This window comes from Sorex fumeus, unplaced genomic scaffold (assembly GCF_029834395.1).
Source record: "Sorex fumeus unplaced genomic scaffold, SorFum_2.1 ptg000094l, whole genome shotgun sequence".
NCBI lineage: Eukaryota > Metazoa > Chordata > Mammalia > Eulipotyphla > Soricidae > Sorex > Sorex fumeus.
This window is the reverse complement of record NW_026606151.1, coordinates 17,473,728-17,486,751: the sequence shown is the minus strand read 5'-3', so window position 1 is coordinate 17,486,751 and position 13,024 is coordinate 17,473,728. Positions and strand designations below refer to the sequence as shown.

At 45.2% G+C, this 13,024-nt stretch overlaps 1 protein-coding gene, 1 non-coding gene and 1 pseudogene across 2 annotated transcripts in view; all 3 read left to right on the top strand.

The window, feature by feature from the left end:
- Nucleotides 1-5,301: 5,301 nt before the first annotated feature.
- LOC130040529 (uncharacterized) lies at nt 5,302-5,401 on the top strand (annotated as a pseudogene).
- A 1,241-nt stretch (nt 5,402-6,642) lies between these two features.
- On the top strand, nt 6,643-6,807 carry LOC130040507 (U1 spliceosomal RNA). The gene has a single exon (XR_008794998.1). It is a non-coding gene; the product is annotated as a U1 spliceosomal RNA (small nuclear RNA).
- A 4,452-nt stretch (nt 6,808-11,259) lies between these two features.
- The window catches only part of LOC130040355 (cytidine monophosphate-N-acetylneuraminic acid hydroxylase), an 81,817-nt gene continuing 80,052 nt past the window's right edge, over nt 11,260-13,024 (top strand). Inside the window, exon 1 of the mRNA XM_056132405.1 lies at nt 11,260-11,308. Within this exon, the coding sequence (XP_055988380.1) occupies nt 11,298-11,308 (11 nt within the window). The 5' untranslated portion in view covers nt 11,260-11,297. The remainder of the gene's footprint in view (nt 11,309-13,024) is intronic.

Sequence of the window (13,024 nt, the reverse complement as noted above, 5' to 3'; positions counted from 1 at the left end):
GTTTTCGTAGGGTCCAGGTCTCTGAGGCATATGTTAATGCAGGAAGAATAGTGGAATCAAAGAGATGTGCTCGTAGCTGGAGGTTCTTTGTCCTTTTAGTTATTTCTTTAATGCTCTTGAAGGCATTCCAAGCCGCTCTCTTCCTCCTGCGCAACTCAGGTGCCAGGTCATTTATCATGTTGATTTCTCGACCTAGGTGTATATAACTGTTGCATTCGGAGATGGTGGTTCCGTTGAGAGCGAATGGAGTGTCAGGAACAAGGCTGTTTCTCATAAACATTGTCTTCGTAAGATTCAGCTGTAGTCCTACCTTTCCACACTCACGGTCAAAGTCCGCCAGCATTTGTGCCGCTTGGCTGATGTTTGGTGTTATTAGAACGATGTCATCAGCAAAGCGGAGGTGGTGTAGTTGCCGACCATCTATCTTCACTCCCATGTTTTCCCATTCTAGTCGTCGCATGATGTTCTCGAGGGTGGCACTGAAGAGTTTTGGTGAAATGGTATCACCCTGCCGAACCCCTCTCTTGCTAACATTATTCTATTTTATTTACTTTCTTAACATTTCTAAATACTTAAACAATGCCTGATACTTAGAATTGTTTTAGACTCTTTCAGGAAGGATACCTAAATGGATTTTAGTGACTGGGGGAAGGGAAGCGGGATGGAAAGGACGCGCATTCAGTTACAGACAGAAACAAACTAATACTTCTAAGACAGGTCTCTCACGAGGATCTCTCAATATTTATAAACCATTTTCTGGGTCCCTCCTATTCAGATTATAGCGAAATATGTAATAAAGACACTCTATCAGGGGCTGGAGAATTAGTACTGCAGGTACTGCATTTGCCTTGCATGTGGCTGACCTGGGTTTGATCCCCAGCATCCCATATAATCCCCTGAGCACTGCCAGGACTAATTTCTGAGTGCAGAGTCAGAAGTAACCTCTGAGCATCGCTGGATGTGGCGCAAAATAACAAAATAGTATGTCTGTCTTTGGAAGCACATTATCTAGCACAATCTTAGAATGAGCTCAATAGCTTTTAGTGCTACGTAGAAAGCTCTTAAGGACCATTCTGGCCTGTCAGTATACATAAAAGCCCATTTGCAAATAAGAGGAAATCATTTTACAAAATCATTTGATGGTTCTGTCTAGGATCCCATACATCAGGGCTGCCTTTGATAGGGGTGGGGGCTGGGTCACACACAGCAATGCTTGGGGCTTCATCCTAGATCTGTGCTCGGGGATCACGCCCGGCAGTGCTCAGGGGACCCTCTGTAATGCCAGGGAAGGAACTGGGCTGGGCCACGAGCAAGGCAAATGCCCCGTTCCCTGTGCTCTCTCTCTAGCCTCAGTGTTGTCTTTTGTTTCAAAACCAGGTTATGGGGGCTGGAGCGATAGCACAGTGGGTAGGGCTTTTGCCTTGCATAAAGTCAACCCAGGTTCGATCCCTGGCATCCCATGTGGTCCCCTGAGCACTGCCAGGAGTAATTTCTGAGTGCAAACCCAGGAGTAATTCCTGTGTATCTCCAGGTATGACACAAACAAAACAAAGCAAAACAAAACAAAAAATCCCAAAAAATCAAAACAAAAAACCCCAGGTTATGGAGATGGGTGGGCTGGAGTGATAGCACGGCGGTAGGGCGTTTGCCTTGCACGCAGCCAACATGGCCGACCCGAGTTCGATTCCTCCACCCCTCTCGGAGAGCCCGGCAAGCTACCGAGAGTATCTCGCCCGCACGGCAGAGCCTGGCAAGCTCCCCGTGACGTATTCGATATGCCAAACACAGTAACAACAAAGTCTCCAATGGAGACGTTACTGGGCCCACTCGAGCAAATCGATGATCAACGGGAGGGCCTTTACCTTTACCTTTTTTATGGAGATGGGTAAGACCTGATCATTTGGGGGCTGTGTCTGTGTTTCTGTGTGCTTACAGCACCCTGAGCCCAGCCCACAGCTCTGCCCTCTGCTTCCTCCTCAGCGGTTCCGCCCACTCATGCCAGTGCCTACCCACTCAAATTAGTCTTCCACCCCTCACACCCACATACCATGGAAATATGAAGAAGTGGGTGGTGAATGTTTTCTCTAACCTGACCGAAGAGCACGCACGAGCTTCCAGTCCTGCGCAAGGCAAGTTGGGCTCCTGTCCTGCAATTCTTATAAACTCTCCCGGCAAATCCTGCCTGCAAAATGCCCCTCTCTCATACTCAGCTTTTAATTTCTGCAATCGCATGAGGACACAGTCTCGATAATAAGATCGGATGAGAAGTTTATGGCACAGGGGTCAGGGAGTGAAGTCAGGGAGTGGAGAGGAGCAAGAGGAGTTACAGGAATGCTGGCAAGGTGGAAAAGAAAGTCATGTCAGGGAGATTTTCTTTAGGGCAGTGCTCAGAGCCCTAGAAAAAGGTGTTCTTGTGCGACACTGTGGAGCATGGTGGGAGGGGGGGAGTGGGGAGGTCAGGAAGAGGACACAGAAGAGGAAGGTGGTCCTTTGGGGAGATGGAGCCGGGAGAGACTTTTCATCACAGTGTAAGACTGAGGGCACGAGGTACTGTGGAACTGGTTGTCTGCAGACAGAGTTGAAAGAATTAATTTGGTATCTTCAATGATCTTGAATTGATCCCTGCACTTGATTTCCTGTTCCACGTAGAATTCGCCCTCTGTGCTGTCCAGGAATCCCAGAGTTACTCTGACAGGTGACAGCAGAGAGTGGGGACATCAGTGGATTTCTTTTCTGTTCTGTGCCAGGTACCAGCTGGGGCAGCGAGGGCAGGTGAGAGATTTGGTGGAGTGAGCAGAGTGAGGCTGGCATTGATGTGGAATCTCCCAGGAGTCACCTGTAGGAATTTTTTTTCCCTTTAAATTTTATCAGATTCTTTGTAACAGTGATCTTCAACCTTTTTCACACCCATGGACTGGAAGTTAGAAACAGGGCAGCAGATAAGTGATTTGATTTTCAACCTTTCCACACCTGTTGCCTTGTGGTAAATCTATATCGATATATATAGTATGATTTTCAGTATCCCTTTCCGGCACTTACTAGCTCCTTTACATATGAAATTTGTTTTTTTTTCTTTTCAGTTGCAAAAGTGCATTCTCATTATCTGCTCGATCACTTCCTCATTTATTCTCTTTTAATCTGGAATTCCTCTTATGTGGGCTTTTCTGTATGAGTTTTTCTGTTATTTTTAGTATAATGAATTTATTTTTTAATAATTTCTTTCTTGGTCCTGTTTTTGGGGGAGGGTCTTTCATTTCCTTTGGTTTTACGAATCTAGGTTTTATTTTTTGCGTGTTGTTTTGGTTTAGAGCCACACTTGGTGGTACTCCAGGGCTACTCCTGACTTGGTGCTTTGGGGATTACTGTTGGATCGAACTTGGGTCTCCTGCTGGGCTCTCTCGTGACTTATTTTGCTCTACTTTGCAATTATATATGCAAAGTGGAGCAAGATAACCAAAATACATAAATAAGCAAAAAAAATAGATGTATATACATCCATATGCAATTTTCTTTCCTAAAGAGACTCCATCGTGGAAAGAGGTGCCTTTGCTCCAGCTGTTCAGTTCTCTGTTCCTAGGCCTGACTTTCCTCCTGTGTCTGCTGAGGCCTCCACTGCCCCGCCTGCTCTTCCAGGGGCCCAGGGCTCTCAGGGGTGGCGGTTGGTGGTGGTGGTGGGGGGGGGGGGCGGGGGGGCTCGACAGCCCTGCATGTCATGTGTCAGTTTCTCCTGGTGGTTTTCTGCTTTCTTCCTTTAAGTTCCCATTAAATGTGCTCTACAGATAAAGCTCCGGCAATAAACTCGGACTCAGGAAAGTGCTTTCCAACACAAACTCGTGCCCTTCTGGTGACACTTTTGTCTGGAGTATGTCACTGCTGTCTCTTGAAACACCTGGTCCTCCTATCGCACCTTCCCATGTCTGTTGAGCTGACCAGTTGCCTGCGTGGCATCTCAGAAACCAATCCCACAAGTTTATCTCTGCCTGGCATGGAACTGGCAGCATGACGCTGACTAACTGCTGACTGAAAAACACTCAAAACGTCTGGTATAAGAAGTTGTGATCTTTCAAGGGACACTTTTGTATTTGCTATGCAATTCAGATTGGTTCAATGTCTTTATAAAATATGCTGGGGCTGGAGAGAGAGCTCAGTACTCAGAGGCGATGCTCTGTGTGCAATAGAACTGGGTTCATGCCCTCGCCCTGCACGGTCCCTCCAGCACCATTAGGAGTGGCTCCAGAGCATGGAACAGGGAGTAGCCCCCGAGCACTGCCAGGTGTGACTCACCCCTAATAAATAAGATAAAGTTGGTTGATGGGATCAACCAAAGTTCAATATTTAGACACTATCACCATATACTGAATTGTTGCTATAAAAGGGAGTCCTTATGACTACGAACAGTTATGCACAAGAATGGTTAGAAGGAAAGAGAGTGAGAGAAAGAAGAAAAGTGCTGGGGTGTGGTGGGGGACAGGTGGGGAAGGTGACAGGGCGGGGCGGAGGGGAATGGGAACATTGGTGGTGAAAAATGTACACTCGTGAAGGGATGGGTGTTGGAACACTGTGTGATTGAAACCCAATCATGGATAAAAGGTAAAGGTAAAGGTAAAGGCCCTCCCGTTGATCGTCGATTTGCTCGAGCGGGCCCAGTAACGTCTCCATTGGAGACTTTGTTGTTACTGTGTCTGGCATATCGAATACTCTCGGTAGCTTGCCGGGCTCTCCGAGAGGGGTGGAGGAATCGAACTCGGGTCGGCCATGTTGGCCGCTTGTAAGGCGAACGCCCTACCCGCTGTGCTATCGCTCCATGGATAACCTTGTGAATATGTATCTCATGGTGACTTAATTGGGAAAAAAAAGAATGGTTACAGTAACATGTATATTTAAATATTTTCCCCCTTTTTATTGATTCACCATGAGATATAGTTACAAAGGTTTCATGTTTGAGTTTTGGTCATGCAATGATCAATCACCTATCCCTTCACCAGTGCACATTTTCCACCATCAAAATCCCCAGTATCCCCCTCCTCCATCTTCCAACCCTTCCCCTGCCTATCACTGTATCACATTATCACTGTCATCCTGTTGTTCTTCAATTTACTTGAGCGGGCGCCAGTAACATCACTATTCATCCCAGCCCTGAGATTTTAGCAGGCTTTCCTTACTCGTCTTTCCCAACAATTGGAGGTTCTTTCAGGGTCAGGGGAATGAGACCTGTTATGGTTTTGGCATATCGAATACGCCATGGGGAGCTTGCCAGGCTCTGCCTATGCGGGTGGATACTCTTGCCGGGTTCTCTGAGAGGCATATATATGCAGCACATATACTAAAATTGGAACGATACTGAGAAGATTAGCATGGCCCCTGCGCCCCTGCCTATATGGCAGACAATTTCCATAATACTCTCTCTCTAGTATGATTACATTCAATATTTCGACGCCATCTCACCACCACTTAAAACTGCTGAACTGGCAATGCTAGACAATTTGTTTTGTACTGCTTGTTATAGATAGCATATAATGCCGTGGCCTCGCACTCTAGGAATTCTAAAATTTTAATAATTAGGATCTGGAGAGATCTCTGCAGTGAGCTGTTCAGTTCCAAGATTTGTGTGTCTCTCTCTGGACTATGGTCGTGTAGGAGCTTAATAAGTAGCTGGGGGCAGTTTGTGGGCATCATGTCAGAGCCCCATGGGCCAGAGGGAAGGAGAAGACCCAGCTCTCCCCTGTCCCATCAGGCCTGGTGTTTGCCACTTCTGCTCCCATGTACCTGGGCTTTTCATTGGGTTCTGGAAAATGGCGACCACCGGGATTCCCAGGGGGCAGGTGGAGGGACAGCAAAAGTGGCCTATTGCAAAGTCCAGAGGCATCTCTGCAGTGAGCTTCTAGGTTCCAAGATTTGTGTATGTGTCTCTGTATTTAAATATTTTTATTTTAGGCACAGTGATTTGTGATATTGTTAACGATAGGGTTTCAGGCATAGTGTTCAGACACCATACCCTCCACCAGAGTTTCACCCTTTCATCTACCTCCTTCTCTCTGACCCCCATCACGATAAGCTCAATTCTGTAGCCCACTTCTCAGTTCCTATTGTCCTTGGGCATTCATTATATCCTACACTATGTTTCTTTAGATGCCGCATATGAGAAAGAGCATTCTGTATCTGTTCTTTCCCTTCTGGGCAACTTTATGTTAATAGTATATTTAATCATAATAGCTCAAAGAAGGGACAAGTTAAATAACACACAAAAGTAGGATAAATAAAATATAGTATGTTCATACAACAGAATATTATAAGTAATTAAAAGAAACACATACCCTTGCTAAGGAAAATGGTATGGATAAATTCCACAATATTAATGGTGGGATGGGGCCTGGAGCGATAGCACAGTGGTAGGGCATTTGCCTTGCACGCAGCCAACATGGCCGACCTGAGTTCGATTCCTCCGCCCCTCTCAGAGAGCCCGGCAAGCTACCGAGAGTATTCGATATGCCAGACACAGTAACAACAAAGTCTCCAATGAAGACGTTACTGGGCCCACTCGAGCAAATCGATGATCAACGGGAGGACCTTTACCTTTTGCCTTTTAATGGTGGGATCAAGGGGACAGACATACAGTGGTATGAGTTTATTAATATAAAATTCCTACTTACCTGGCAGGGGAGATACCAAGATCACAAAGGTGGTTTTCCCAGGGTGAGCCTTCTTCATTGCACTCAGGATGTGCTGACCCCTGAGATTTCCCAAAATGTGGGAAACTCTACTGCAGAATTTGTAGTAGTGAGGAACTGTGTTGTACTCTCTCCTGGGGGTGGGGGGAATTCAAGAGCAGGACTGACTAGCCTGTGGAGGTAATAAGAAGGGTGATTAAGGAGGGCAAGGAGAGGAGAGGAGAGGAGGGGAGAGGAGGGAGAGGGTGGAGGGGGAGTGGAAGGGGGAGAGGGAGAGGGAGGGAGGGAGAGAGAGAGAGAGAGAGAGAGAGAGAGAGAGAGAGAGAGAGAGAGAGAGAGAGAGAGAGAAGAAAAGCACCTGCCATAGAGGCAGGCAGGGGGTAGGGGTGGGGGTGATGGGAGGGAACCTGGGGACACTGGTGCTGGGAAATGTACACTGATGGAGGAGGGATGGGTGTTGGAACATTGTATGACTGAAATCCAATCATGAAAAGCTTTGTAATGGTCTATCTCATGGTGATCAAATTAATTTTTTTTTTTTAAGAAAAAGAAGGGTGGATTCTGTTTGGATGGGAAGAAGTTTGCTGGAGTACTAGAAAAATTCTTTTCTTTGATGTGAAAGGTAGTACCTGGGGGTATATCTACGTAGAAACCATGGGGCTGTCCTTTCAAGACTAATGTCCCTCATTCTAAGTTACACCTCAATTTAAAAATATCCTGTAATATCTTCTACGTTTAGAGAAGAACTGCTAGAGGAGAATAAAAGAAGAGCTAAAAAGGGAAGGAAGACCTTAGTATCTGGGAAGGGAAAGATCCAGCTGTTACCTAGAAGATATGCCTCACATTGAAATCCTTGCTTCTTTCTCCTAGAATAGACTTTGCTTGGAATGTCTGTTCTGGGATAGACATGGAATAGATGGGGTTAAAACTGTGCTCTCAGGGCTGGAGAGCGATAGCACAGCGGGTAGGGCGTTTGCCTTGCACGCAGCCAACATGGCCAACACAGGTTCAATTCCCAGCATCCCATGTGGTCCCCCGAGCACCGCCAGGAGCGATTCCTGAGTGCATGAGCCAGGAGTAACCCCTGAGCATCGCTGGGTGTGACCCAAAAAGAAAAAAAACAACCCCCAAAAAACCTACTCAACTGGAGTTTTGCTCACACACCATTGCAAGCATCTCGGTGAATACACGTCTTAAGTCACATCCCCTGAACTAAAGGAGCTGATACTCTAATAGAGAAGCCAGGCCAAGATAGATAGCATAGAGAATGTATATTTTTACTACCTTTCTTTTCTAAAATGAAAATTACAAGGTCCCATATTCTCTAAGAATTCACAAAATAGAAAAATACGGGGGAAATGATTGGAATAAAGGAAGAAGGATTTCAGGTGAATTAAAAAAAAAGAAATGAACAAGGAATCCTGGGATGACTTGACAGAGGGACCTGCCTGGGGAGCCCTGAGTTCAGTTCCCAGATTTACCCCACATGCATTCCTCCACTTTTGCTATTTGGGATCCCACAGCAAAAGTGTGTGTGATCCCTGATGACCACAGTCACATGACTAAACCAACATGTAGATAGGGTGGGGGGATGCAGGGGTAGTGGGAGTGAAACTAGGGGCCTTTGTGGCAGGAACACTGTGCTGATGAAGGGACGGGTGTTGGAACATTATGTATGACTGAAACTTGACATGAACAACTTTGTGACTATCTCACGGTGATTCAATATCTATCTATCTATCTATCTATCTATCTATCTATCTATCTATCTATCATGCAGACTCCAGTGAGTGCCTCTCATGTGCAACCTCTGTTATAAAACAGCCAAAGGGAAGTAAAATGAAATAAAGATAAAATAAATTAAAAACTAGGTGTGCTAATAAAAATGTCATAGTCCTTTATTTTATCCTGGTCAACTTCAGAAACTAGTAGACCTGTTGCTAGAACTGGATGAGTGTCCAGTCCAGAAATAAGATATTGTTCAAATAGTAAACCAAGACAGTAAAGCCAATAAGGCAATTGTTAGCAGGTCTTGGCTTGGACCTTGAATGGATTGCTTTGGACTCCAAGGACAGAGTGTAGCAATCAGGAGTACTGAGGCTGAATGAAATTCTATCTTTGAAGTCAGGAGGAAATAATCTATAGGGATCCTTTTCTATCAAAGAAAACAATTGTTCAAATTGCATTAAAAAAAAAAGAGTTAAGGGGGGTATGGTGCCGCCAGCAGGTCAATCTGTACCTGTGAGGCAAGTGCATAAGCAGCCTGATGGCGCCTTCAGACTTCCAGATACCCCCAAATTGCTGCTGTGCCTTTGGCCAGACCCCAAATACTTGGGGCAAAGTTTACCAAGGAAGTAAATGGCCAAAAGTTAGGTATGTAGGAAACACACCCACAAACAACCTCCGACTCAGCTATATAATTGGAGGCATGGCCTCTCTGGTTCCTGATCGAACTTCTTAACGGCCATGATCCCAGAGACTCAGAAACAAATCTTGAAACCCAGTGGCTTTTGGCAGAAATGCGTCCAGTCCCTGCAGTAGGTTGCTGTTGCCAGGCCACACAAGGGGGGAAAGGGTGCTGTCCCTCTGCCTGCTCCCCCTTGGTGGCTCGGTGGCCACCATCCTCCAGAGGTCATTGGACAGTCAGGTTTGGGCCCGCAGTGACAAGACATGTTGGACCTCAAGGGATGGGGGTGGAGCCGGTCCTTTCCTCCCCACCCCAATGAGACCCCAAGTCATTGCCCACGAACAGCCTCTCTGGCTCCTGATCAAGCTGCTTAACGGCCATGATCCCAGAGACTCAGAAACAAATCTCGAAACCCAGCGGCTTTTGGCAGAAATGTGTCCAGACCACACAGTAGGTTACTCTCTCCAGGCCACCCCAGGGGGGAAAGGGTGTTGTCCCTCCGCCTGCTTCCCCCTGGCGGCTCCGTGGCCATCATCCTCCAGAGGCCATTGAACAGGCAGGCTTGGGCCCGCAGTGACGAGACATTTTGGGCCTCACGGGATGGGGGTGGAGCCGGTTGTCCTCCCCACCCCAACAAGACCCCAAGTCATTGCCTACGAACAGCCTTTCTGGCTCCTGATCAAGCTGCTTAACAACCATGACCCCAGAGACTCAGGAGCAAATCTCAGAACCCATCAGGTTTTGGCAGAAATCCCTCTAGATTTAAGTGTTAAAATTTCAGATTTTCAAAATTGTGCGGCCACTACTGCAGCCGCATACATCATATGTTATTCATAACCAGCAATAGAAAACAAACTGTCTACTGTTGCCTTTTCAGCAGATCTGAGTGGGTAAAATCTCAAATAATAATGGTGGGTCTTGTGTCAAAATATTGAATGTGACCAAAGTAGAGGGTAATGTGGAAATCATCTGCCACACAGGTAGGGGGAGGGTGTGGGATGGGGGTATGCTGGGGTTGTTGGGGATGGAGAATGGGTACTGGTGAAGGTATGGGTGTTTCATTGTATGACCCAGACTTAGACCTGAAAGCTTTGTAACTGCTCTCACGGTGATTCAATAAATGAAATTATAAAAAATGAAAAAAGAAAGTAAAGGTGGAGTTCATGCACAATTCAATCAGCTAATCAGTGGCTGAATAAATAGCAGTACTCCTACATAAAAAAATTTAAAAAAGTTAAAAAATTAAAAATTTTTAAAAAATGGGCCAAAAAGGATAGATTATCTACAGGTTTGACTTTCAGAAGAGTATTATGTTAATTGCTCTGTTGCATACATACACATTCAGCAGGTAGCCTGGATATGTGTTTATCTCCGTTTATCTGCCTGACTGTCTCCACCAGGGCCCAACAGCTGAAGACCTCCAGGCCCCAGCCAAGGCCATCCTGGGACCAGTCTCCACACACTTGGATGAGCCTCACGCATAAAAGAACTGGCAGAGGAACCCAGGTGTGTGGGACCCGGGGCTGAGATCTCTAAGCCTGCACGGTTTGGGACTGGACCTGCCAGTAGCTAGACAGTTACACCCACCAACTGCCGTGTAACCCCAACAACGGCCAGGATCCAGAGATTATCACACTCAGCTCCCAGAAGCGCGCAGCTGCACGCGGCCGCGTGACATCTTATCATCTCATTCCTACTTTGGACAAACTGGCAGGATACCGAATGTAACCTGCCCACACGGCAGAGTCTGGCAAACTCCCCGTGGTATACCCAATATGCCAAATGCCAGTAACAATGATGGGTTTCATTCTCCTAATCCTGAAAAAGCCTTGAATATGGCACTTTAAAAAAAAAATCTCAGGGCTAGGACGAAGGAGACGTTACTGGGGCCTGCTCGAGGCAATCGACGAACAACAGGATGGTCGTGATCATGATCTACAGGGTGGAGTGAGGAGGATAATTTTCATATGTCTGAAATCAACAGACAGTATTCAGGTATTGATGCCAGCTCTGTTCTCTGCGTTCTCCTCAGAAGTCCTCAAAATTGTTTTAAAAGAGATTTTCCGGGCTTCAAACAAATCAAATTGAATTTATTAGCAAGCAAATTGAAGTTTCCAGCCAGTCTAGAGGTCCTCAACCTCATTTATAAGATTTCCAATTTTACTGTTTCTACTTTCTCCAAGGTGCAGTGTGTGTGCTGTTTTCTATTCCTCCTATCTCAAATGGAGCAAAGGTATGGTATTTTTCTTTTCCTTTACTGAATTGGGGGTTGATATTTTTGGTAGTTTGTCTTTACTTCTTTTAGTAAAAAGCATAAGCACTGAATGCTTTTGGCGGGACCGGGGGTTAGTTCATATGTCACAGCAATTTGTGCATATAGAGTCTGTCCTATATCAGGAACATCTCATTCATGAGACACCCAGCTATATGTCAGGGTCCTTGCCTTTCCAAACCCAAATCCTTACTTGCCTGGGTATTCTATTTGCCAAGGTCCCTTTTCTCTAACTCATGCCCACTTTACCGATGCCTTTGCTAGTGGCATCTTTTTGATAGATTTCCTTATTTTTTCCTCTGTTTGCCAGCAGACCTTGTTTGGGGAATTTTCTTTTTGTCAAGACATTACTTCTGGCTCGGCTGAGTCTCTAAAGTGCTAGAACTGGAGCTGAAACAATAGTAGAAACAGGTGGGGCATTTGCTTTGCACACGGCCAACCCGGGTTCCATCCCTGGCCCCACATATGGTTCTGAGACTGCCAGGAGTGATCCCTGAGCTCAGAGCCGGGAGTAAACCCTGAGTATCACCAGGTGTGGCTCCCAAACTAAAGCAAAAATAAAAGAATACTTTGACCAAGACATTCAAAGATTCAAAACTGAAAGGGTCTGGAAGACCCAGGATTTGGAAGTGAGGTTGATTTTGAGCCTAAATTTATGTCTCTAAAGGGCAGAGTCTTTAAACTCCTATCAGTACAGTAACAAGCAATATAAGATAAATTATTTTGGGCTGATCAGGAGGCAGGTTTGGGGGTTTGGTGGGAAACTGGGGACAATGGAGGAGGGAAGGTCACACGGGTTTATGGGATTGTTCTTGGGACACTGAATGCCCAAAACAACTGTATTATGAACAACTTTGTAAATGATGGTGTTTTAATATGTCAAAAGAAGAAACTCTGCTATCAATACAATGCTGACTTCTTTATGTGAGAGATATGATTCTATGGATTAGGTTAGAACTTAATCTCTATCGGCAACATGTTTCTAGGAAAATGTTAACTGCAAACAAGCAGTAATCAGACTGTGTCATGTGGGGGATATTATCTGCAGAATATTTTTAAATGTTATGTAATATTTTCATATGTATTCATTCTTAAGTAAATATAAAGCTAGTCTAATGATATTCTGTGAATGGTGACATATTTAAGTCCTAAACAATAAAAAAGATTTTTGTGTGGGGAATTTATAGAAATGTTCATTTATCTTTCTGTTGGAATATAACTCTAAATATTTTAGGCCTGTCATTGGTTTGTCTTTTCCCCCTTGCTACAAGGAGCTTAGGTTTATTGAGACATACCCATCACAGTGCCCCCAAGTCACTCCCATTCCTTTATCTGTAACCACTTCTCTATTCTCTCTCCAACCAGTTAATCAGCTTTTCCCCCTAATCAGACTGTCAATTTGTAAGTCAGATCCTTCTAGGACATTGAACTTATATTGTAAGTTAATATTGCTTCTCTCCTCGCCTTATGTCTTTTAAATAGTTTACTTTAAAGCAATGTTCTTTTTTGTATAGACACAGGAAGACAGTTAATATTATGCTTTTTTTAACTTGATATTTAATTGGCTTTGAATATTATTCCCTCCCGAGCATCTGCTTTCTCGACTTAAGGTTCAGTTGCCCTTAGTTCCTAGCACGCCAAAAGCAGGGTCCCAACGAGGACTGAATGGACTCAGGG